This window comes from Lutra lutra, chromosome 13, assembly GCF_902655055.1.
Source record: "Lutra lutra chromosome 13, mLutLut1.2, whole genome shotgun sequence".
NCBI lineage: Eukaryota > Metazoa > Chordata > Mammalia > Carnivora > Mustelidae > Lutra > Lutra lutra.
The window spans coordinates 95,212,057-95,235,833 of NC_062290.1; the positions used below are offsets into that span (position 1 = coordinate 95,212,057).

The 23,777-nt window shown below is 62.8% G+C and overlaps 2 protein-coding genes across 15 annotated transcripts in view; both read right to left on the reverse strand.

Moving 5' to 3' along the window:
* NSMF (NMDA receptor synaptonuclear signaling and neuronal migration factor) lies at window positions 1-9,174 on the reverse strand. Of its 13 annotated transcripts, none has more exons than XM_047699708.1 (16): window positions 8,918-9,173; window positions 8,390-8,451; window positions 7,201-7,704; window positions 6,017-6,092; window positions 5,145-5,150; window positions 4,761-4,829; window positions 3,835-3,887; window positions 3,242-3,331; window positions 2,619-2,743; window positions 2,322-2,405; window positions 2,197-2,230; window positions 2,019-2,089; window positions 1,788-1,867; window positions 1,517-1,619; window positions 1,217-1,292; window positions 1-1,126 (listed from the first exon to the last, which is right to left on the reverse strand). In XM_047699708.1, exons 1-16 carry the CDS (start codon window positions 9,007-9,009, stop codon window positions 1,029-1,031), a joined length of 1,623 nt encoding a protein of 540 aa, XP_047555664.1. In that variant the 5' UTR covers window positions 9,010-9,173; the 3' UTR covers window positions 1-1,028. The 13 variants fall into 13 exon arrangements, with proteins under 13 accessions (XP_047555664.1, XP_047555673.1, XP_047555669.1 ...); XM_047699717.1 differs by having other exon boundaries at window positions 8,914-8,987; XM_047699713.1 differs by lacking the exon at window positions 3,242-3,331 and having other exon boundaries at window positions 8,918-9,174.
* A 617-nt stretch (window positions 9,175-9,791) lies between these two features.
* Window positions 9,792-23,777, reverse strand: part of PNPLA7 (patatin like phospholipase domain containing 7) — a 58,548-nt gene continuing 44,562 nt past the window's right edge. Inside the window, exons 22-35 of one of the 2 annotated variants that reach the window (XM_047699706.1) lie at window positions 23,711-23,774; window positions 23,331-23,499; window positions 22,137-22,319; window positions 21,397-21,515; window positions 15,164-15,320; window positions 13,576-13,692; window positions 13,394-13,463; window positions 12,412-12,528; window positions 11,822-11,970; window positions 11,267-11,419; window positions 11,060-11,170; window positions 10,547-10,631; window positions 10,255-10,358; window positions 9,792-10,086 (exon numbers count right to left, since the gene is read on the reverse strand). In XM_047699706.1, coding sequence (XP_047555662.1) covers window positions 10,060-10,086; window positions 10,255-10,358; window positions 10,547-10,631; window positions 11,060-11,170; window positions 11,267-11,419; window positions 11,822-11,970; window positions 12,412-12,528; window positions 13,394-13,463; window positions 13,576-13,692; window positions 15,164-15,320; window positions 21,397-21,515; window positions 22,137-22,319; window positions 23,331-23,499; window positions 23,711-23,774 — 1,625 coding nt within the window. In that variant the 3' untranslated portion in view covers window positions 9,792-10,059. The remainder of the gene's footprint in view (window positions 10,087-10,254; window positions 10,359-10,546; window positions 10,632-11,059; window positions 11,171-11,266; window positions 11,420-11,821; window positions 11,971-12,411; window positions 12,529-13,393; window positions 13,464-13,575; window positions 13,693-15,163; window positions 15,321-21,396; window positions 21,516-22,136; window positions 22,320-23,330; window positions 23,500-23,710; window positions 23,775-23,777) is intronic. The other variant, XM_047699707.1, reaches the window with a different exon arrangement.

Genomic DNA, 23,777 nt, shown 5'->3' on the forward strand with positions numbered 1-23,777 from the left:
CGCAGCAGAGGGTCGGGTTTAATGGTCACTCTAAGGGGTATCGTACATCCTTCAGAACCCAGCACATGCCCCTGCTCCTCCCTTAGCTGAGGGCACAGCCAGGTGTCCTCACACCCAGGCTCTGCGGAGGGGGGCCTGCCCCCGAGCCCCAGCAACATACAAGAGCTGGCCCTACTGGCCCCAGCTAGGCCACACGCCCCAAGTCCACCGTGGCTCAGCGCTGCCGCGGGGTCCCCACCCACCGGGGCCCAGCCCCGGCCCGCCCCTGCTGAACCTTTGCACTGAGAGAGGGCTACGACCCAGGCTGGCAAAGGCTGAGCTGCAGCACAGCATCAGGGGGCTGGGCGGGTGCTGGAGGACGGGGAGCCGGGGGGACCCAGCTCAACCCAGAGCCTCCTCGGGGACAAGGGAAGGCGCGCCCCTCCCCTGCTGCCCAGGCACCCCTGCTGGGCCGGCACGGCTGAGGTCAGAGGAAGCAGGGGCGGCGAGAGGGTACAAGCGCACACCATCAGGGATGCGGCCGCGGCCGGGGCCAGGCCGGGCAGCCGGGCAACACTGCTCCCCCGACGGGCCGCCCTGGTGCTGGTGATCAAATAGGGCAGGGCAGAGGAGCGGGGAGCAGACGAGGTCCTGGACACACACGGGGCTAGGTTGTCTACACCGTAACTGGTAACACAGCACTTAGCTACTCAACTAGTCACGCTGCTTCCCTCCGGACTGTTCCGGGGCTGTGAAAATTGCACTTATGTCTACGGACCCGAGGAGAGGAGGCACCTCGGGGCAGGGCCGAGGCCCCGTTGGTGCCCGGCCGCCAAGCAAGCCCTGGCCACGGGGGCGAGGCTGGTCCCGGGCTGCAGGGGCTATGACCTCAGTGGGCTGTGGTGCAGGGAGGGCCAGACCCCCAGGAGGGAACCTGAGCGACATCTGGGGGTGCCCTGAAGTGGGGACCCACGTGGTCCTGGGGCGCACACAAGTGGCCCAGCCCCAGCCACTGGTCCGTGGAAGCAGCCGGGTGGGGGTCCCAGCCCTCAGAGAACATCCTCAAAGTCCAGCAGCTTCGAGTGCTGACGGCTTTTCCACAGTCGGTACAGCCGGAAGTCAAAGTAGGTCTCGATCATCTGCTTCCCTGGGGTATGAGAAGAAAGGCCAGGGCTCAGGCCTCACCCCCAGACCCCAGCGCTCAGGCGGAGAACCAGCCTGGCCCTGGCAAGCTCACCTTGGGCCGACAGCTCCAGCGGGGACTCGAAGGTGACCTTGTAAGGGGTCATGAGGGTCCTGAGGTTCTGGAACAGCTGAAAGGGCAGGGCAGGGACGTGAGTTCAGGACAGGGGAGGGGAGGTGTGGGGGAATGGTGTTCAGGGAGCAGGAACCCTCCCCACTGACTGGGCTCAAGCACAAGAGGCTTCTAGGGGCTGAGGGAAGAGAGGAGAACGGAAGGAGAAATGAAAGGCTGTTAACTCTTGTAGTGGGTCCGGGGTCTCCAGAGGCCTGGGGCAGGGCTTGGGGGTCCCTGTACCTTCTCCCCGTTGGGGTTCCCCAGAATGTAGCAACCCATGATGTGGATGACGTTTGGCTCCGGGTTCACTTTGCTCATAAGGCGGCTCAGGCGCTTCCAGAAGCTGGTGGGGGAGGGGCTGGGTCACCAGTAGCCTCCAGCCCAGGCCCCCGCGTGTGAGGAGGGGCAGGCCAGGGCCCAGGACCCGGGTCCGGAGACAGAAGCATTGTGGGGAGGGACTGCAGGGATGGGGTGTGCACACGGACGCCGTCTCCACGGGCAGCCCACTCACTGGATCATGTCCTCCTCCTTCTCCACTTTGGCGAAAGTAGCCACTTTGTTCTTGAGCAGGTACAGGTGTCCTGGGCCGCCCTGTCAGAGACGGGGTTGGCCACATGGGGTGCACACAGAGGGCGTCCACTCGCGGCCCCCATCACACAGACACGTGCTCGTTCACCGGTGTGTGAAGGCTGCACGTTCTGTCGAGGACCTCGTCCCCCCAGCAGGAAGGGGCTGAGCGTACCTGACAGAAAATCAGCATCTTCCAGATCTTGGCCCCTTTGTGGTAGATGTTCAGCTTCTTCTCGATTTCCTCTAGGGAGGGAGGAGTGTGAACTGTCCCCCAGTGTCCCCTCACCCCCCGCGGCCTGTAGGTGAACCCCACACGGGATCAGAGGACAGTGGGGCAGCAGGGCACATACCCAGAATGTCCTCAAACGTCGCGTGCTCGTGGTCCTGCGAGAGACACAGGCCACACTCTGGTCAGGGCCCCTCTCGGGCCGCGGCCCCCCACCCCCAGCCCTGGGGCTGGCGCAGAGGGACTCACGTAGAGGATGGGGATGATGGACGGGTCGTCCCTGCGGATGATAGTCGGGATGAACTCGGCTTTGGGGACTTTGGAGGAGATGAGCTGGAGACAGCACAGGGGGTGGCTCAGGGCCCAGCTGCCTCAGACCCAGTGGGCAGCGGGAGGTCCCAGGAGGTCACCCCCCACTGCTGGGCAGCCTGTGTGATGGCTGCATCATTTCCAGGTAGAGCCTGTTGGGCTCCTGGAGGAAAGAGAAACCCCCCACCAGCCCACGACTGGCTGGAACAGGAAGATCACAAAGACACCCGACCTCACCATGACCTTGGGGGGCACAAAGCCCGCGGTGTCACAGGCCACTGCCTCCAGGCCCTTCTCGGTCTCCCAGTCCAGATCCTCGAAGCCCTCACCCAGGGTGCAGTGTGAGCTCTGCAGGTCACTACCTGAGGGGCAGGACGGGTCACCAGTGCTGTGGACCCCTAGCAGCACCTCCAGTCCCAGCTGGAACCCGCAGACATGAGCAGTAGACAGAACCCACAATAAAGGCTCCCGGAGGGTCCTCCAGGTCAGCAAGTAACCCAGGGTGGGCGACAGAGACCAACAAAGGCCACCACCAGCCTAGCGACACTGGCCGCTACCACCATATGCGGCCACCCTGTGGACCCCCACACAATGCCAGGGGGGCAGGCCCCCCAGGGCCCTGGAACCAGGAGCCGGGCAGGGCAGCCCTTGGCCCCCCAAGTCTTCCAACACAGCACCCTACCCACGAAGTATAAGGGGCCAGGCGTCCCCACCTCACAGATGGGTAAGCTGAGGCTCAGAGAGCAGAAGCGCAGAAGCCTAGCTGCCCAGGCAGGAAGCCTGCCCGGCGAAGCACAGGAGCTGGGGCCAGGGTGGGGGCCCTCTGGGGGCAGGTGGGCTGGCCTGCGCGGGGCACCTACTGTCTCGGGAGTCGTGGGAAGTGTCGGCTTTCATGGGGGTGGGGTCGCTCCAGGACCGGCTGAAGCTCCGCTCGCGCCGCTCCGCGAACGCTGCAGTGAGAGCAAAGCCAGTCAGCGGCGGGACGGGGACGGGAGGGGCAGAGCCTGAGCTGACCCTGGGCCTCGGCAACCCAGAACAGGGCTGGCTCCTGGCTCTGGGGCACCACCTGGGATAGCAGGAGGAAGGGTCCGTGGCTAGGACGTCAGAGGGCGTCAGTCCGGGGCGCCTGTGGGCCGAGTCTGGCGTGCTGGGGCAGGGGCTGGTGCCCCAAGACCCCAATGGGTGTTAGTGAGGGAAGAGTAGGGTCTGGGGCCTAGGACCAGTGGAGGCTGGATCTGTGCAGATGGTTGGGGGTGGGGCCTAGAGCACGAGCTGAGCCTGAGGCAGGGGTTCTGTCGCAAGGCTAGGGGTGGGGCCAGAGTCCAGGGTTCCCTGGTGGGGCTGCGGTGGGGGTTTGGGACCCCGGTCTCTCTGGTGCAGCCAGCAGCCCGCAAAGCCCCAGCCGGCAAGAGCAGTGCCACGCGCCTGCCCACCCTCCTGCCCTGGGTCTTACTCTGGGCCTTCACCCTCCGGCTGCCGACCATGCGCAGGTGTTTGCGGAAGTTCCTGGGGAAGAAACACGGGGGGCTGGTGAGGGTCGCCGGAGTGGGTGGGCGGTGGGCCAGTCCCCCATGCTCTCTGCTTGGCACTACTGCCCGCAGCCAGTGGGTCTGCCGTCACCTCTTTAGGAAAGAAATGCCTCTTGCCCCTGTGCTCCCCTACTCGCCTACCGCCCACTCAGAAGCAAATCCCACTCCGTCCCTCTTGCTGACACCTTTGCAGGGCTCCCCTTTGCTGCCAGGACAAAGGCACAATGATCAAACCTTCTCTTGCTCTTGGCCCTATGACAGGACCCTGCCCTTGGTGACCCTCCTGCTTTCAGGAACCCACCCCACTGCCCACCCTTCCAGTCCCTCTCTGGGCCCACTCTGAACCCCACCAGCCTCCCTCGCCAAGTGGTCAAGGGCTCCTGCTTCCTGTGCTCAGCACAACTGTCCGTGCCAACCCCAGGTAGGATCAGAGCCTGAGGACACTCCCTCCCTGCTCTTACGGCCCTGGGCCACCTCAGAGACAGGTCATCTTTACCCCCAAATGTGGGCCCTACCAAGGTCCAGGGTCCAAGACGGACACGGTTTCTGGCCACATCTCTGAGGTGGGGCTCGGGGAGGATAAGCCTTGTTGCTGACCCCACAGCTCTGGGGTTCAAGGCTCAGAGAGAGACATGGGCTGGCTGCCTGTAGTCCCACTGTCAATGTACCCCCAAACACGGGCCTGGGCCAGGGTCCACGATCTCTCTGGCCTGCTGCGTCCCCAGAGCAGGGCCAGGCCAGTGGTCGCCACCGCCCTTCCCCCATCAGGTCTGCCAGGGCCCAGTGGGCCCAGACCAGACCAGCACAGACAAGAGACGGACCCTGGTGGCGAGTGGCTGGCAGGCCCTACCTCTGGATTACAGACGCGGAATCATTCTCCCGTTTCCGGCGCTTCCTCTCCGCGCAGCCCCTGAACACCCTGAGAAACCACCACGAGTCAGCACTGCCCTTGGCCGCAGGTAGGAGGGACCGAGACGTGGGGACAGAGGCGTGAGCACAGGGCCTGGAGGGGCATCCAGGGCGCCGGGCCAGGCAGAAGGACCCTGGCCTGTCTCACCCTGTCCTCCGCCCGGCTCCTGGCAGGCCCTGCTGTGGCCGTGGTGCTTGCTGGGACGTGGCATTCCCTCACAGTCAAGGCCCAGGTCCCTGGCCTGCCCAAACCTATTTGGGGGTGGGAGGGTTCCCCAGGGACAACCCCAGTGCTCTTAGGCTCAAGGTCCCACAGAGTACTTACGAGATGCTGGAGGAGCGGCGGGAAGGGGCAGCGTGAGAAAGAAGACATAGTGAGCCACGACCCCACAGCCCTCTAGGTTCCCTGTTATTGCCCTTGTCATTGACTCCGGGGGTCCCTCACTCATACTCCAGGCTCGAGCCGGGCACCAGCTGTGCTGTGGGAAGCCCAAGCAAGGGTGGTGGATGAGGAGGTCATGGGCCCATGCTACCAGGTGCCATGACACGGTCAGGCGGGCACAGAGGCCCGTGTCTGCTGGCTCTGGGCCTGGCGGCCAAGCTGACCACCCCCAGCCAGCCTGAGGGCGGTGATGGGCTCCCCGGAGTAGCATAAGGGGGACACTGCAGCCAACAGTGCCTCTCCGAAAGGAACTCTGCGTCTGAAAACCCAGGTACGTGTCATAGAGAGAGAAGAGCAGGCCCCCGCAGGGACGCCTGGGGTGTGACCCCCCCGAGATGCACAAAATACAAGGAGGCTGCTGTCTTGGGAGCTGAGATGAGGCTGTGCCCAGGAGAACGACCCCAACTGGAGCCTGCAGCAGCTACAGCCTGGGGCCCGGTCCCCAGAGGACCAAGAAGGACAGGGGAGGGCCAGGAGAGCAGAGGGCAGGGCCGTGGGGAAGGGAGGGGTGATGATGGATGGGGTGAGGGAGAGGCAGTGGGAGGCTGGGGGAGGAGAGCAGCCAGCCCTGCCTTCCCTGAGACTGTGTCACATCTGGCAGACATGGTAGGACAGGGGCACGTGGGGCTGCTCAGAAACAGCCGCCCAGGTGGGCCTCGCAGGTGGGAGAGGGTCTGGCAGTAGTTCCCGAGCACCAAGAAGAGGCCCCAGGCCCAGGCCCCGCGCCGTGGACACCCGGCAGGTGCACGACTCACGCTTGCATAGTTGTGGTTGCGGTCTGGAAGCTGAAGAGGTTTTCTTTGGGGAACCACGTACGGATGGGGGTGTCATCTGCAAGACAGAAGGAGGGACGAGGGTGGCTTGGGGGTTTCCTGAAGCTGCCAGGGAAGGGGATGCTTCTGCCCAAGCCAGTGGGGGAAAAGCACCAGGGTCCCCTAGCCCTCTCCCAGGTGGGCGGATGCTGGCGTGAGGCTGTAAGGTAACATGTGCTGGTTCAGCTGCTCACGCCGAGACAGCTCAGCAGCTTCGTGACAGTCGGTCTCTGCCCAGCTCCCCCTGGGGCTGCCGACAGCGGAAGAGCGTGCCTCTGCGAGCACAGCCTGTGTCCAAGGGCCCAGAGAAAGGGTTCCCTTTGCTGCCCTTTGGAGAGGAGGCACAGGCCGGGGACAAGGGCTGCAGCCTCTCTTGGGGGCTCTGGGGCCTTCTCTGCAGGCCGCCCACTCCACTCCCTTGGACCATTCCAGGAGCGGGGAGGTGGAGGCCCTCACCCGGTGTGGAGACAGTCCTGCTGAGGGCTGCCCCTTCTCAGGACCCCTACAGCTCCTACCCGGGGCGGATGAAAATTTGCTCTACTTTCTCACCCTTGGCCCAGCCCCAACCCTTGCGCTCTGTCCATCAGAGGAGCATGAGGTCATGGAAGTGAACTGCCCACACCCCTGGCTTGTGCCCTGATGCCCAGAAGGCTGCGGACTGGGAAGGCCAGGAGGTACCCTGAGATGATGTGAGGGCGCAGCTAGTCGGCACGCTGCTTTTCAGGAGGTGACCCCAGAGCCAGGAGGCATGGGGCTGCTCAAGTGTCCCCGAGAGGCCGCTTCTCCACGTAGGAAGCCTCCAGGGCTCACCGACCACCCGCAGAGCACCACACTTCCTGGCCAGGCCCCAGGAAGTGTGCTTCCCGAGGTTACTGTGAACGTTGTTGGCTGGGGCCCAGGGCAGAGACTGATCCCCAGGACCCCCCAGAGGCAGCCTGATATTCTAATTAAGCCGTGTTTTCTGTGTGCTCCACCCTCGAGGATCCCCTAATCGCCCTCCTCCAGGAAGCCCTCCTTGACCTACTTGGTGTCGCTGGGCACCTGCACACCCTCCGCCCGTCCAAGCCTCACAGTGGCTGTGGCCAGCAAACCCCAGCACCGGCACCCTGCCCCGGGCCTGCCCTCACCAGACATGCGGTCCACACTGTACATCCTCTCCAGCTTCTTGTGGTTGGCGGCCTCCGGCGGGGGTGGCTGGTCCGGCCCAAAGGCCCGAGGGGAGGGGCTGGGACCAGGGGCCAGCTGGGCGCATCCGGGACATTCCTTGGAGCCCTGGCGGCTGCCTGCCCAGCTCTGGCAGGGCCTGTTGACGTCCTCGCGGCTGCCCCCGGGGCTGGCACGCAGGGGCTGGCTGTGGTGGTGGGGGTGCCGTTCCCGCTGCCGCCGCCCCTTTACCACGGCCAGCTCAATGGCCTCGGCCTCCGGGCTGGGCAGCAGGGCCGGCTCCCCGGAGATGGTATACACGCGGGGCTGGGGGCCCTCACCAGCCGGCTTTCCACTGACAGCCTCCTCTGAGAGGCTGCCCTCGTAGCGGCCATTGGAGACGAGGGAGAGGCGACGCTTGTTCTGGGGGGCTGGCTGCATCTCGGGGGAACCGTCGTGGCCAGAGTAGGCATCAGCCAGCAGGTGGTCTGGGGGAGAGGTGCCAGGTGAACGGCAGCCCTCTGGCCCTGCCCTCCCCTTCTCCTGATGCGGCGAGGGCAGAGAACTCCCAGTGAGTGCCTGGCTTGGATGGGGGGACGACTGGGGCTGCCCTGCAGCCCCAGTGACCAAGTTCTAAGCCCCTGCCATCTTCAGAAAAGGTGTTTGTGACCTGCGTACTCCTCTCGGAGGCTCCCACCCTCCTCCTACCTGGGCCCCAAGCCCTGGGTGTGTGTGCGTGGGGGTGACAGGCTATGCTACCTGTGGTTGCGGGGGGAGAGGGGGAGACAGGAATGAACATGCCACCTCCCAGCCTGCCACTGCACCCATGCGCCCAGTGCCAACTTCTCCCCTCCCCCCCACCAGCTGGCCCCCAGAGACAGCGGTGCCAACCCTGGGGGTGCCAGGAGGCCTGTTGCCATGCCAACGGCCCAGGCTGGGTGGGTGCCATGGTGATGAGTGACTCTGAGCTCCTCCTGAGGCTCTCTCTGGGCCAGGGAGGGCAGGGGGCGTGAGGAAGCCAGCCCAGCAGGGCAGCTCCTGCTGCCTGCTCCCAGCCCTGGAGCTGGGCCAGGCCTGGGGCAGGGGACAGCATCCCTAGGCTGTGGGGGTGGCGGGGGGAGGGGGGTGTGCTGCGGACCAACCCCGTCCGGGCACCTCTTCGAATGCCCCTACCTGCACCGTTCCGATTCTCAGGGTGACTCTGGGACAGGTACTCGCCAAATGCTCGGGCTGCTCTGAAGGGTGGACAGCGGAGTGCGCTCTCAGTGCACCTGGGTCACTCTGGACGCTCCCCATAAGGGAGCTGGGGTCCCCACCCCCACCCAGCCCTTGGGCACCAGCCGGGTGAGGGTCGGGGTCACTCACGGCCGACCGTGCCGTCCCGCCCCCAGAAAACCCGGCGCGGGCAGGGCGCAGCTCCGGGACCCCCCGGCCCGGGTCCCGGTGCAACGTGGCCGGCGCCGGGGTGGGCGCTCCGTCCGGCCGCCGTCACTCCGTGAGCGGGGTCCGCGCGCGGGGGTCGTGAGGTCAGGCGCGTCGCCCACAGCGGTCTCGGGAGCGCGGCCGCGCCGGGCTGTGGGTGGCGGTGGGGGAGGGAGACGCGGCGAGGAGCCCCGCCGCGAGGGACGGGGCCGGCGCGGGGCGGACGCCGCGGGGGAGGGGGCGGGCGCGGGGCCCCGGCGGCCGGCCCGCCGCACTCACCGCACTTGGCCGCCACCGAGGACATGGCCTCGCTCCTTAGCGCCCTCCTCCGGGAGGCGGCGGCGCCCATGGTCGCGGCGGCGGCGGCGCATCCCCTGGCCTCAGAGCGCGCCCCGCGCCCGCCGCCTCCGCCGGGGTAGCCGCGCCGCGCCGGGGCCGGAGCTGGGGCTGGGGCTCGGGCCCGGGCCCCGCATGGCCGCGCCGGGCCGTCCGCGAGTCCCGCCGCACCCGGAGAGCGCGGCCGGGCCCGGGGGCGGCGGCTCCGCCCACCTTGACGTCACGGACTGGGCGGGCCCGGGGCTCCGCCCACCGTGACGTCACGCCTGGGGGTGGCCGCCCGTGACGTCGATGCCCGGCGGGGTCGTCCGGAGGGGACTGGGGAGGTGGCTCCGCCCACCGTGCCGGCTTCGGGGAGGGGTGCGGGCGGAGGTTTGGGGGTGGGCGCGGAGAAACTGAGGCCGGCGGTCCCCTGACTGCAAGGGCTTAGGCCTTCGGGTTAGGGGGCTCCGTGCCCCTGGAGACCTGCAGGGGCTGCGGGCCCCAAAGACGCGGGGCCGGAGTTGTCCTTCCTTCTATACAGAAGGGCTCCCCGGTCTCGGTGTGGGCGGCATAGTTCTGGCGGGGAGGATGCCCGACAGGTCAGGAGGGGGCTCCTCGGTTGGGGGGCTCCCCAGCCCCGCGCGGACCCTGGGCATCCTGCTTGCCTGGTCACAGGGGTGCCTGGGGTCCCCCCTCCCGTGGTGACTTCGGAGGACAGCAGGCGATGCTCCCCATCCCCCTACCCCCCCCACGGTGCACCAGTGCAGGGCCGGGCTGCTCCCTGGCCCATCGTGCCGCTCTCTGCCACAGGGACTTGGCCAGGCACACGTCCACACACGGTCGGATCCACCTTTATTGATACATTAAGCAGGTGCACGGGGGACTCCAATACCTGTCCAAGGCACGGGGCCCCACAGTGGCGGGCACAGCCCAGGGAGGCCGACTAGGAGGCTCCCCGCCAGGTCTCCCGGGCAGGCTGGGGGAGAGGCCCTCCATGGGTGCTGCTCTAGGGTGCATGGGAAGGGAGACCTCTGTCCATCGCAGTCTGAGTGCCAAGGGTAGCAGCAGCCCGGGGGGCAGTTCTGCGAAGCCAGATGGGGGTTTCAATGCCGGAGGGAGGACTCGTCGTCCTGGAAGCAAACAGCACAACGTCAGGGTGGGGGTGAGCCTGGACGGCTGACCCTGGGCCAGGTTTCTCTGGCTCTGCACTGCAGGGCAGCAGGGAGCGAGCAGCTGGCCTGCCCGGAGCCCTCAGAGCTGACTCAGCCCAGGCGTGCAGGCAGGTCCGGACAGCTCACCGAGTCCGAGCCTGCATGGGCCGGGGCGCTCTGGAAGTCCGCATACGCATCCTTGGGGCCGTCCGGCAGCTCCTCCTCATACTCCGTCTGGTAGTCAGACTCGTCTGGGCACAGGGGAGGGCTGTGTTGGTCCCCCCAAGGGCAGAGGCCGTGCCACAGTGGTCATCAGGCCCCGGGGCTGCTGGGAGGGCCTGGCGGCCAGGGCAGCTTGTGGGGCGTGCCAAAGGTTAGAAGGGAACACTGCCAATGTCACCCTCAGCTATGCAGGTGTGTGTCCTGAGCCCCAACTCACCATCCACCGTGGCTGCCTTGGCCGGCTCAATGCGAGATACAATCTCAGCGAGGTCAGTGAAGGAGGCGTTGGGGCAGGTGAGGACCTGGAGGGCCGAGTTGGAAGAGACATGTGGCCAAGGCCACAGCTCCCCTGGTCCCCACACCACAGCCCTTGGCTGCCTGGCCAGTCCCCCAGCCCCTCTCTGCAACCCTCTGTGGTCTCGGCCTGCTGAGGTGCCCAGCCCCCTGGAGTTGGGGCAGGGCAGGGCCTAGAAGAAGCGCAGAGGCCTGAGCAAATCCCCATCCCGTCCCACCATGAGCAGCAGAGCCACAGTGAAAAACAAGGGATGTCAGGGCCGAGACCAAGAGATGGCTCCCACAGGGCCGCACCCCTGCCCCCATCCTCTGGCCCCGGTGGGGGTGTGCGCCAAGGTCCTGCAGGCTGAAGGGAGCCCTGCACCTCTCAGGCCTGCTGAGACAGGCAGAGGGCCGGTCCCAGGAGGGAGGGAGGGGCGCTAGGTCCGGCACTCACGTCACAGGCCTTCATCTTTCTCGGCCCCTGTCGGTCCTGCAGCATCTTCTCCAGCACGCCACTCCGACCCCAGATGTCAAAGACTGTCCGGCCATGCTGGTACCCCACTTCCTGCACATACACCAGGGACCCGGGGAGGAGTCAGGAGGCCCCACTTCTGGGCTTGGACATGAGGGCAGGTGGGCACCGCGCCCCAGCTGCACTCACGCAGATCTCGTTGAACTTGCTGAAGTCCAGAGTGCCGTAGCCGTCGATGGGGGGGCGCAGGTACTCACAGTACTCGCTGTTCTTCACCATCTCCAGCTGCCGGACGCAGCACACGTAGGCCAGGCGCGTCTGGATCTCCGCCATGTTCAACACCTGCTGCCCTCACAGCGTCTGAGCCACGCTCTGCGGGCCCCCCGGACCCCACAGCCCCCATGCGGGTGCAGCTGCCTGTGTCTCACACCCCAACCCTTGCCCTCCCTCTCCCAAAGGGAGACATGTCTCTGCTAGGCCTGGGAGGAGGGCGGTGCCCAGCCAGGGTTCCTGGGAAGGGATCCTGGCGGGTAACGGGCCTGCTCCCCTCCCCAGCGCTGGTCCAGCCAGGCTTCCTGACACGGACAGGGAGCAAGTGAGTGCACCCCCGCTGGCTTGGAGCCTGGAGACCACTGCAGCCCTCCGCCGCCCACAGCACCACGCTGGGCATCTCGGGGACAGAGGCACAGAGGAGCCACAAGGAGCCCCTGGCCGCCGGGGCCCCGGGCAGAGCTCTGCCTCCACCTTGACTTTCGTGGCCAAGGGGTTCCAACGTTTCCACAGCAGCCACCACCCAGACAGTGCGTCGCCGTAGTTGGTGAGGTCCGTCTCGTCCTGGCTGCCCACATCGATGGCAATCACCACCTTCGCCCCCATAGACCTGGCCACATCCGCTGGGGAGGAGACAGCCGTGGTTACCGCCTGGGACAGGCCTGCAGAGCCCCAGAGGGGAGTAGGGCTGGGGGGCGGGGCAGAGCCTGCAAGGGCCAGGAGGGCTCGGGCCCAGTGTCACTCCCGGACTAACGCACAGAACTATCCAACAGGTGACAGGTGTGCCCAAGGCGGGGCGCGCCCACAGCAACCCTGGCGCTTCCTGGCTGTTAGCTCTGCCTGCGGGCCCAGATGGGCCAGAATTGCTCTCAGCTCCTCCGCTTGGCCTTGCTCCGGGTGCGGCTGAGCTGCCAAACGGCCATATGCTGGGAGCACACGACGGCCCAGTGTGCGCACAAGGGCTTGCGTCTGCACGCGTCTGTGCGCTTTCTCGGGGCTCCACAAGCACACACAGAGGAAACTGTGTGCCTCCGGCTCCCCGGGAGTGGAGGTGGCCACGGTACCTGGGAGGTTGTTGATGTAGCCCCCGTCCATCAGCAGGTGTCCGTCTCTGGGGTCACAGAGGGGAGGCATATAGCCTGACAGAGACATGCTGGCACGCACGTACCTCCACAGGGAGCCTGGGGGAGAGGCAGGGCAGAGGGCTTGCCACCAGGGCCTGCCAAGGGGATAGGAGGGGAGCTTGTCGCTGCCCACACGGGGTTCCTGCCCGAGACCCTGGGCCTAGAGCGCTGACAGCGCGGGGTCCTGAAGTCTGCACGTCTGACGTCCGGTGGATGGCACCAGGCCTGAACAGATAGACACACCTCCTATTCTTCCTCCTCCCCCAGAGAGGCTCTCTCCACAGAGGGAGAATGGGGAGGGCCAGAGGCCCAGGGGAGGCCCTGCCGGCTCTTCGGGCTCCCCACCTTGTACTGTGTGTGCCACAGCCTTCTGTGAGCCCCACAGTCCCACTCACCTCCAAGGAGACACACGCGCTCAGCTTACAAACCACTCTGCCCTAGAAAAGGGCCCTCAGCTGCCACCCACCTACTGGCTGCCTCACGGTCCTCAGCCCAGTAGTCTCCCCCCAGCTGCTGATTGGAGCCCACAAAACACATGCCCTCCATGTGCCCCTCGCCGCCCCCCACTCCCGGCCTGAGTGTGCCCTTCTCCACCCCCACCCCGGGTACAAGTGTGCCCTCTGTCCTGTCCATCTCTGCTCTCAGTTCACACTGCTATCTCGCGTCCCACACGCTCAAGGCAGGAACCTCTCTGGGTCCAGACCTCCCTGAGCTGCCTTCCTCGGGTCATCTTGGTGCTTCCCCTGGCTCAGGCAGCTTCTAGGTTCTCTGTCTGCCCCCGCACCCCCCAACCCCCTGAGCAGGTCCTCAGTACCCCTCCCCCAACCCACGCTTCGGGGGTGGGGGTGGGGCGGAGGGAGGGGGCCTGGGCCCCCGTGCATGTCTGAGCCTCTATCAGGGGACCCAAGGAGGAGGTGCTCACCATCCGTGTGGACCCTCATGGCAGAGGCCGTGATGTCCGTGGTGATGGTGAAGTAGGGGATCCACAGGTCCTGCAAAGGGACGGCACGACTCAGAAGGGCCATCCTCCCCCGCTGTCAACCCTCGACCCTGCAGCCCTGGAGGCTCAAGGAGATGAGGGAGACCCCTGCTTGCGGGGGGCACCTCAATCTGCCGGTCCTTGAAGACGCTACAAATGCTGCTGTTAAAGCCGGCGCCCGAGAACATAGACGTGATCGGGTAGGTCAGGTCCAACACAGTCTTCACCATCGATGTCATGTCCTGAGTGGGCAAGGCACACATGACAGCCCCACAGAGGGTGAGGGCTTCACCCCACCTTCTGGCACAGGCAGTGGATGATCCCATGGGACCCCAGTCTGGGAAGGGAGCGGGGCCAGAGCACACACATGTGCTCCCTGTGAGCACAGCAAGGGTGTCTGGGAGGGGGCTAGCGCCAGGGCAGGAGCAGCAGGGCCTGGGGGTCCTACAAGAGCGCCCGCGGACGCCTGGCTCTCACTGCCTGCTCAGGGAGTTCTGGACGAAGCCCCGTCCAGGACCAACGCTGGCAGGTGAATGGGTAAGAGAGTTCCCTGCTGGGGTCCCCAAGAGCGGTAAATACGACCCATCAAGGCTTCCCCGGGATGGGGAGCTGCCCTGCCCCAGCATGCTTGGGGCTGACCCTCACATTCCACCACCACTGACACGCTACCATGGCACACACTCCATCGGGGTCCGGGAAAGGGTGACCCTATTGAGGGCCCTTTCTGCCAAAACTCCCTAACCCTGTCTCTCTGGTGGGACTGAGGCCCATCCTTCCTCAGTGAAAACGGGGGCCACTTAGACCTGCAGGGAGCAGGACACGTGACTAGGCAGGGAGCACTGGCCTTGCCCCAGAATGCCCGGGTTCAAGGCTGCCTCACTTCTTAAGGGTTGGGGATGGAGAGGAAAGATGTGCCCTGCCGCTGGGTGGCCAGAGCCGAGGCAGAAATACCCAGCGCACAGGCCATGTGTGATGTGGGGCCCCAGCTGAGGGTGAGGTGCCCCCATTGTGCTCCCACGGAGATGAACAGAATGTAGACCCTGCCTTGGGACAAGCAGAGGGAACAAGTGTGCCGCTGCAGGGCAGGGACTCTGGACAGCGTGGCTCCCCCTGGGTCGTCCGTGGTTAGCAAGGCCCTCACTCCTGAAGAAACCCCCGTCCAGCACCAGAGAGCCTGCAGAGCCAAGCCTGGAGGCCCCCACTACCACCTCCCTCAGCGTGGCAGGAGGCCGAAGGCTCCCCCAGAAAGGGACAGAGGACAGCCTGGACGGGATCCAGCCCACCTGGCCGTGTAAAGTGGCCTCCCAGGGGGCCCCATGACCCAACACACACTGAGGACAAGGAGGGCAGCAGGCCCAAAGGTCCGCGGCTGTTCCCACAGCTGAAGCAGACCAGCAGAGGCAGGGAAGGGAAACGTCTGCCTGGCCTGTGACCAGACCCTCAGCTGAACGACAGGTAACATGAAACTCTCCTTCCAACGGTGCTGACCTCTCCATGTCGACCTCAGTCACCTTAATAAATGAAGAGCCAAGTCCCCAACACTGATGTCCTTTCTTGCTCTGTGCTCCCCATTCCCCCACCACCCCACAAACCCCGCTCTGAGGCCAGAGCTTGCAGAGCCGCGAGCAGGGGCCCAAGTTCCCGATGTCCTCCTGCCCCCGCGGCACTACAGGGACCTGGGGCTAAGCTCCAGGGTGGGCCGAGGTCCCTCACCTCAGCCCACTGCTTGGCCCGGATCCGTATCTGGCTGTAGTTCCGCTCCTCGGCGTACAGGGCGCCCATGAAGGCCCCGATGGACGTCCCTCCAACCATGTCCACGGGGATGCCACACTCCGTCAGGGCCCGGATGATGCCGACCTGGGCACAGCCTCTACACCCACCAGGAGCACAGAGCACGGGGGGGTACTGTCACCGGGCACGGCACCGTGCCACGCGCCAGCAAAGGCGGCAGAGATGGTCTTCCCAGGCCACCCCCTCCTCCTCGGTGCCCGCCCCTTGCGTAAGTCACAGAAAATGGGCAGAGACATGGCCCCACGGACACTGCTGGGATGTGAAGCTGAACAGGCTCTGCACAGACTTGGGAGGCGGGAAACCCCCAGAGGCCCCCGCAGGGGCTCCTAATGAGGGTGGGGGTGGACACGGACGAGCCTGTGCAGGAAAAGGAAAGCCAGTGTGGGACCGAAGCCACCGCCCTGAGCCTGAGCCACCGCTCCTCTCTCCTCAGTGATGCCCACCGCAAGTCGTCAGTCACAGAGGAGATCAGGCCACGGGACCACAGCCAGGAGGGACAAGCAAGATGGGTGGGCTGCGAGGGAGCCACAGAGACGCGGCACAGGCTCCAGAGAGCTGCGCCCAACAAGTCCCGGGGCCCAAACGGGTCTGTGTGCCTGACAGGTGAACGAGTGAGCAGAGCATGGCCTGTGCGTTCGAGGGACATGGCCCGGCTCAGAAAGGTACCATGTGGACGAACGCGAGCACCTCCCACTGGTGAGAGAAGCCAGACACGGAAGGACGAGGGTCCCCTCACTTGAGGGACCTGGAGGGGTCACACCCACACACACAGATGGTGGAGAACAGGGGTTCAGTGTGGGAAGATGAACGTTCTGGGGATGAACAGTAATGCTTGCACGACCCCTGGATGAACTTCATGCCCCAGACTTTACAGTCAAAAATATTTAAAATAGTAAATTTTATGGCATGCATATTTTAACACTATTAAAAACAATATTTAAGGGGCGCCTGGGTGGCTCCATGGGTTAAAGCCTCTGCCTTCAGCTCAGGTCATGATCTCAGGATCCTGGGATCGAGCCCCACGTCGGGCTCTCTGCTTCCGCCTCTCTCTGCCTGCCTCTCTGCCTGCTTGTGATCTCTGTCAAATGGATAAATAAAATCTATAAAAAATAAAAAATAATAATATTTAATATCACCACAAAAAAACTGAACACTCAGGTATAAGCCTAAAAAAATTTTCGAGAAATTAAAGACAAGATTGATAATTTTGATCGAACTGAAAACTGTAAGACGAGGCCAAACAGCAAGTGCAGGAGAGGAGAGAAGGGGTGAAGCCGGGGGGTCAGCGGTTAAGCGTCTGCCTTTGATTTGGGTCAGGGTCGCAGGACCCTGGGATTGAGTCTCGAAGCGGGTTGGGGTGGGGTCCCTGCTCAGCAGGGAGTCTGCCCCTCCCTCTCCCACTGCCCCTGCTTGTGTTCCTGCTCTCGCTGTCTCTCTCTCTCATAAATAAAAGTAAGATCTTAAAAAAAAGAAGTGGAGATCCAGTGTGTGAAGTGAAGAACGCAACCGGTGGGTGGGGCAGCGGGCCAGGCACCCCGATGAGAGCCCCCGACAGACACGGCAGAAGAAGACGCTCACTGAGTCACAGGACACCCCGGGAGGGCGACCATGGAGACCGCTCCCCAGAACAGACGCCCGAGCGCCTAGAGTTCGCATGGGATCCGGCAGAGGAGCCCAGAAAGAGACGAAAGGGGTGGGGCAGAAGCAGTATCTGGAGGGACAGATGGTGGTCTAGATGGAACTGACCGTCAACCTCAAGCCTCCAGTTAAAGGAGCACCATGAACTCCAAGCATCAATCAAAAGAAAGCCGTTGCCACGTTGCTGGAAACCCGAGACAGAAAGAAACGTCCAAGCAGCCTGGGAACAGAAGGCTGTCCCCACAGGTGCGGTGCAGGAGGGCTGGGCTCTCTGTCCTCTGAGGTCACAACACAACATCCACAAGCCACCACTTCGCACGAGAACAACGGTTTAAACCAAGTCAAATTACGGAAATAATACAGAGAAGAGCAGAAATTAAGGAACCAGGAAACAAACACACGGTGGAAGGGACCCGCTCGGGGGGAGGCTGTCAGGAGCGAGAAAGCGCACATCTGCACAGACGCCCCAGTTAGCGCAGTGAGAAGCAGGTGTGAGTCTCACGAGGTGGGAAGAGATAAAAAGGACACGTTCGTAGAACAGCATCACTCGCCAAATCTGACACGAGAAAATCTGAATCGTACTATAACCGTCAACATAACTGAGCCTTTGATTTTTAAACGTTCACAAAGAAAATCGTATGTCCAGATGGTTTTACTAGTGAATGCTACTGAACATGTAAGGAAGAGTAACACAGATCTTACATAAAAATTTCAGAAAATAGGAAAAGAAGCAGCACTTCCCAACTCCATTCTGAAGCCAGCAAACAAACCCACACACGTCTCAAGAAAGGACAAGCGCACCCAGATTCACAGGGAGGCCAGCAGGGTTTAAAGAGGACGGCGCATCGTGGGCAAGTGAGTCTCTCCCCAGAGTAAAGTGTTAGTTTCTGTTTAAACATCAGTGTAATTCAGCACTTTAACACACACCCAAAGCACCCGTTCACACCGCACCCTCCGCAAGAGGCTAAGGATGGGCACTTCTTCCGTCCAACACCCAGCCTGCGGCAAGACCACACTCGAGACCCAAGTCAGCGCTTTCCCTCCCATGGCAACAAGGCAGGAAGAAGAAGGAACAAAAGACATAAACATATTTCAGAAAGAAAGAGAAAAACTGCCTTGATTCTCAAAAGATATAACTTGTATACAGGAAATGAAAAAAAAAAAGCCTATAACAAAGTCACTAGAATTCGTGAATTTAGCAAGGCTTTAAGACGCAGCAGCGAGGTACACATACCCACTGTGTGTTTCTGCGCACTGGCGACGACACTGTGAACCTGAAATTCAAAGTATGACATTCACCACCACAGGAAGAAGTAGCCCTTAAGACGCTTAGCTGTGTGTGCCCGCACCTGAGCAGACGAAGACGATTTTGAAAAAAACAAAAAACAAAACGGAAGGATGTGCAGGGCCTGAAGTCAAGGTTTACCAAAAGGCTGTCGAGACAGTGGGGGCGTCCTAAAACACACACACGACAGAGCCATGCGGGTGACACAGTGACCTCAGGGGCCGGGAGGTCTTCACCGGAGTGGCTACAAAACAGCTTCGGCTGCCACGAGGCAACGGCAGGTGGGCCACAGACCAGTACAAGCCGGACACACAGAGCTCCTGGAGGACGACAGCATGCCTCTGCGACCTTGGGACAGGCAAGGGCGCTCAGAACACCAGAAGCAATCACCGTAAAAATGGAAAACCACACTTCAGCAAAACTAAAAACTGGGCTCGCTCCGGCAGCTCATCTACATCGACATTAAAACCTGTTCATCAAAGAAACACCCCTGAGAAAACGAGAAGTCGAAGACTGAGAGACAAAGTTAACAACAAATATATCTGGCAAAAGGCTTGAGTTCAGACTCCACGAACAAGTCCCCTGAATCAGTAACAAAGACAGGCCACCAGGGAGACACGCGCGAGGGAGGCAAATGCTACGAAACAAAACAAGGGACAGGAGCGGCCAGAGCAAGCACATGAGCTCATTAGTCCCCAGGAAGAGCCCCCCAGCCGCGTGCACGGCAACAGTTGGAAGCCCTGATAACACCGAGGGCTGGCGAAGTGTGGGAGCGTGGACGCCGGACGTCACTGGTGGGGGCGTGGAGCGTAAGCGGAGCCCCGCAAGCAGGAGAGGAGAGAGCGGCACACGCGGGAAGATTTCTGCAAGAAGTCACAGCCGCTCCCCCTCAATCCTTCAGGTGACCACGGCCAGGACCGGGGTAAGCAGAGTGTGGCAGACGGTGCACCGCGCTCCGCAGGACCGCTGATGTGGCCTTGCGCCCCGAGGGCTGAGTGAGCAAAGCCACACGTGAGCCTGCACGGAGCGGGAAGGTGAGGCTGGTGAGACGCCTGCGTGAGTATCCTCGGAGCGCGTCAGCACTGCACTTGAGGGACAGAGAAGACACCACAGGAGAGCACTCAGACATGAGAAATGTTTTTGAAGGTTTTTAAAAAAGATTTTATTTGACAGAGAAAGTGCACGCACAAGCGGAGGGGAGCGGCAGGCAGAGGGAGAAGGAGACCCTGGGACTCCAGGATCACGACCTGAGCTGAAGGCAGACGCTTAACCAACTGGGACACCCAGGTGCCCCGGGGATTAGAAATATTTTAGCAGAAGATCTATTTGGGAAAAATCACCGGAAAGCAGAACAAAAAGACGGATGGAAAACAAGGGAGATGAAGGAGGGCTGGGGGCCCATCTCGGGTGCCTGACCGAGTGCCAGAAGTGCCAGGAACAGAGGACAGAGCCCAGGTCGGGGAACACACAGAACATTCCTTGGGGCCAAAGATCATGATTTCCAAATGTGGAAGGGCCCCTGAGCCCACCCAGGGTAGTGGATGGATGGACTGCTCCCAAGGCACATGGCCAAGTCCCTGCAGGGACAGGAACTACGAGACACCCACCCCACAGCTCTCAGAGAAAACAGGCCTCACGAATGAAGTGGCACCGGGCGTCCCAGCAGGGACACTGGAAGCTCAAAGGGCAATGGCAGCATCCCGGAGAAATTCTCAGGGAAAATTACTTCCAGCTTGGATTCCAGACCCAAATCATCCCTGAAGACATTTTCGGCTATGCGACCTTTTAAAACTTTTCCTTCTTCTCTTGAGTAAATGTGTAGAGCAGGAACGCTACCCAAGTCAGGAACGTGTCAGGAAAGGCGAAGCCGTGGAATTGAGAAAATGAGCCGAACGCGGGAGGGACAAAGGCAGGTCCCAGGATGACAGTGAAGGGAAAATCCAAGACCATGTCCCATCAGCCAGACTGGAAAGCAACCAGCAGAGCCCAGAGGTGGTGGGAGGCCTGGGCGGGGTGTGGCTCCCACACACGGTGAAGCAGAGGCCGTCCGGGATGGAGGCGAGCACACTGACAGGGGGAGGGTGCTCCGGGGCGGCCTGGGCAGCCATCCGTGACACCCAGCCCACAGCAGCTACGAGGAAGGACGTACAGCCACACCTGTGCAAGGACGCATGCCACGTTGTCAGACTAAGAGACACAGACAACCAGCGGGACCAGTGTGGGAACCATACCGGGACTGGAAGTGGTGAGCAGGGAGAGGGACTGACAGACAGAGGACAGAGGACGGATGGACGGGTGGACAGATGGACGAGCCGTGATAGGTAGGTGGACGGCAGGTGATAGGTAGGTGATGGATGGACAGAACTGAACAAAACCCGAACACACAAAATAGGAAATGCAGACGAGCGGAGAGCCAACACCACGCTGCGGGTCACAGTCTCGGGAGCCCTCTGGACACACCGTCAGGGCTAGGCAGGCAGAGGACTGCCTCAGGGAACGGCCACAGGGCTTTTAAACTAAGTATTATTTTGATTAAACTAAAGTTCCATTAAACATGCGCCCCGCAGCCCAGCGCTCAGGCTGGGTGCCCCTTGCTCTCCCCCACTCCCTCCGAGGGGCAGGGGCCCAGCACGGGTGTGGCAGGCGCTGCTCTGCCATTCCCTGAGCATCTGGTTCGCCAGCAGAAGGCCTGGGCCTCACTGTACCTCCTGACGGCGGCCCCGGGCTCCACGTCTGCTCCAGGAGCAGATCCCTCTTTAAGCTCAGGGGAAAGGCAGCAATGGCCAGAGTGACAAACATGGGGCAGCAGTCATTTCAGGAACGCATCAGCCCACAGAACTCGAGGAAGCCGCGCTAGGTCTGCGAGCAGATGAAACCAGCGCTCTATAAAGTGTGTATTAAAACGGAAAGACACTCACCCGGAGCCCAACGGAAAGACTGGCCAACGGTAAGAGCAGAGTTTTCAGAGGAGGCACGGATGGCTAACAGACAAGCAGACACTTCCAGCAAAGACGGTTAGAACAAGACAGGACTCTTCTACTGCATGGACAACCGTTAAAACCTGGGAGAGCCTGCGGGAAGCACTGCTTGGCAAGGCAGAGCCAGGTGCGCAGACATGCCTGGTCGTGTGTGGGGCCGACCTGCGGGGCCTGCAGCTAGGACGAGCTCAGCGCCCTCATCAGCACGCACACGCGCATGCACACACACACAGCGGCTGCACGTGGGGACTCACCTTGCCCCCCCTCCCCCAAGCACCAAGGCAATGGCGTTGCCGGTCAGCACCCGAGCCAGGCGGGAGAAGTCCGAGTGCCGGTCTGGGGGCCTCTGGAAGACTCGCTGGTACATTTCCACCTGAGAGAGGGGCCAGGGGCCAGGGAGGGCTGGGCCAAGTCCCACACACTGTGGCCTGACCAGGGTGGTTTGCTCTATTCCAGACCCAAAGCCCTTTCCAGGGCCCAGCAGGAGACCACCGAGCGCCACGCCCCCTCCCCCCCACCGAGTCCCCCAGATGGAGGCTGTGCTGGGCAAGGGCTATGAGGACACTGTCCACTGAGCCGTGGGGCCAGGCAGGTTGTGGCATGTGGGCAGCCTCTGGGGCGCCCAGGCCCCAAGCCCCCAGGGCTGAGGAGGCTCTCTTCCCGCCCCTTGGCGGGCTCCAGTGTCCTCCCCCCTGCCTTCCTGTGGAGGTACGTGCGTGCCAGCATGCCTCCCCTCTGCGGCCCCAGAGACAGACGCTTGCCGATGGACAGGGGCCACATCCCTCTCCTAGGTATAGCCCCCAAGAGTCAAGCTCAGGAAAATGTGAGCTCACAGAGAGGCAAGCCAGCCTCATCAGCGGCCCAGTGAGCTCAGACTACAGGGACCTGAAGAGGGAACGGGAAGGAACTGTACTCCTCCATCACAAAGCAAGTCAGGAAGGCTGCTCTGGAGGCCAGGCGTTCCCGTGGGGCCGGCCCACCGCCCAGACCTCACCAGCTTGGGCAGGCTTCTCCTGGAGAAGACGCGGCGAGGACAGCAGAGGTGCAGGTGGCCGGAGCACCAGCTACGCATGTTCAGCCACTCGACGGTACGAGAGGGTGCTGGCCCGTCCTCCCGGTGCAGCAGGATCAGCTGCTTCTGCGCACGCACGGCTGTGCTCTCCAGCATCCGCTCCAGCTGCAGGACAGCACAGCCTGAGGGCGCAGGCAGGACGCAGCTGACCGCCAGAGGTGGGTTGTCACGGAGGCCCCCACTCCAGCCCCTGCCCGATGGACCCGACCCCACAGGCAGGAGGGTCTCGGGCAGGGCCTTGGCAGGTGGCGGCCCAGTCCTGGGAGCCAGTTTGGCTGTGCTGTGCTCTGCCCTTTGGCGGTCAAAGCTGTGACCCAGGGGTCTGCCTGGCCATGTGACTGCTTCACGCTGGGCTGGGTGAGAGTGGCCAGGAGGGGAGGGCCTTCTCCCCGTCTGTGGCTCTCACAGCACCTCGTGGGCACACACTGTGACCTTCTCAGTGAAGGTCACTTCACTGAGGCACACTCGCTTGCAGCTCTGCCTGCAGAAGAGAACCTGCTTCGGAGTCGGGCAATTTTAGCTGCCCCAGGGTCAGAGAGGAAGGACCTGACACCCCGCATCCTTGACGCTGGAGACAAAGTGGGCCGGCGATGTCCCCTCACAGCGGGGAGCAGACAGATGGCGGGTGCTCACAGAGCGGAGACTCAACAGTCATAAAAATGAGGGAAACAATACGGATAAAGCTTGAACACCTAAGTGTTGAGAAAAAAGGACCCTTCAAAGTGATATAAAATAGGACACGATTTTTATCAAATTTAGACCTGAAAACCAGCGCTGAACACATTCATAGTGGAACAGGAGAGGCGCCACTTCACAAGAGGCCCCCCCAGGGCCACTTCAGGGCAGCTGCCCTGCTTTGTGCTAAAAACACCAGAGGTCAACGCAGCAAAATGTTTCCAAAACATGCAGGCCAGAGCTGCGGGCGTCGGCTTTCACGATCTGTCTCTTCCTGAGTTCTCAAAATATTTCATTCGAAGGAAAAGACAGAGAAACAGAGGGGCGTGAAGAGAGCAGCGGACCAGGACCTGGCCAGTCCGCAGCCCTGCCTCGAGGGAGGCACTGCCAGCCGCTCCCCAGGCCCCGCCCCGCAGGCCCCGCCCCCGCCCACCAGCTCACCTCGCCCACTGAGGGCTCCTGCTCGCCCAGGCCCACGATGAGGATGCAGTCAGCCTGCCGGATGCAGCGCTGGGTCCATGGTGTGAGCGTGCCGTCCGCCTGGTACAGCACGATCCGGTGGATGTCCTCCTGCTGCCCCAGCCAGCTGGACAGCCGGTACTCATGGATACTGGAAAACACACGTGGAGGGACACCGATGCCAGAGCACAGACAGGGGCTGAGCAGGCCCCGGTGCTGCAGACCGGGCAGGAGGGCCCGTAGACTCCAGGGGCTTAGGGGAACGCGGACGGCGGGGTGCGTGCGGGCGTGGAAGGTGCAGCTCAAGGCTGTGCTTGGAACCCCAGGGAGCCGGAAGCTGTCCCACACAAGGGCTGGCGCACCTGTCCAGGGCAGCAGAGCCGAGGCGCTGTTTTACGTTGTCACTGGCCAACAGCAGGACGGGGCCTG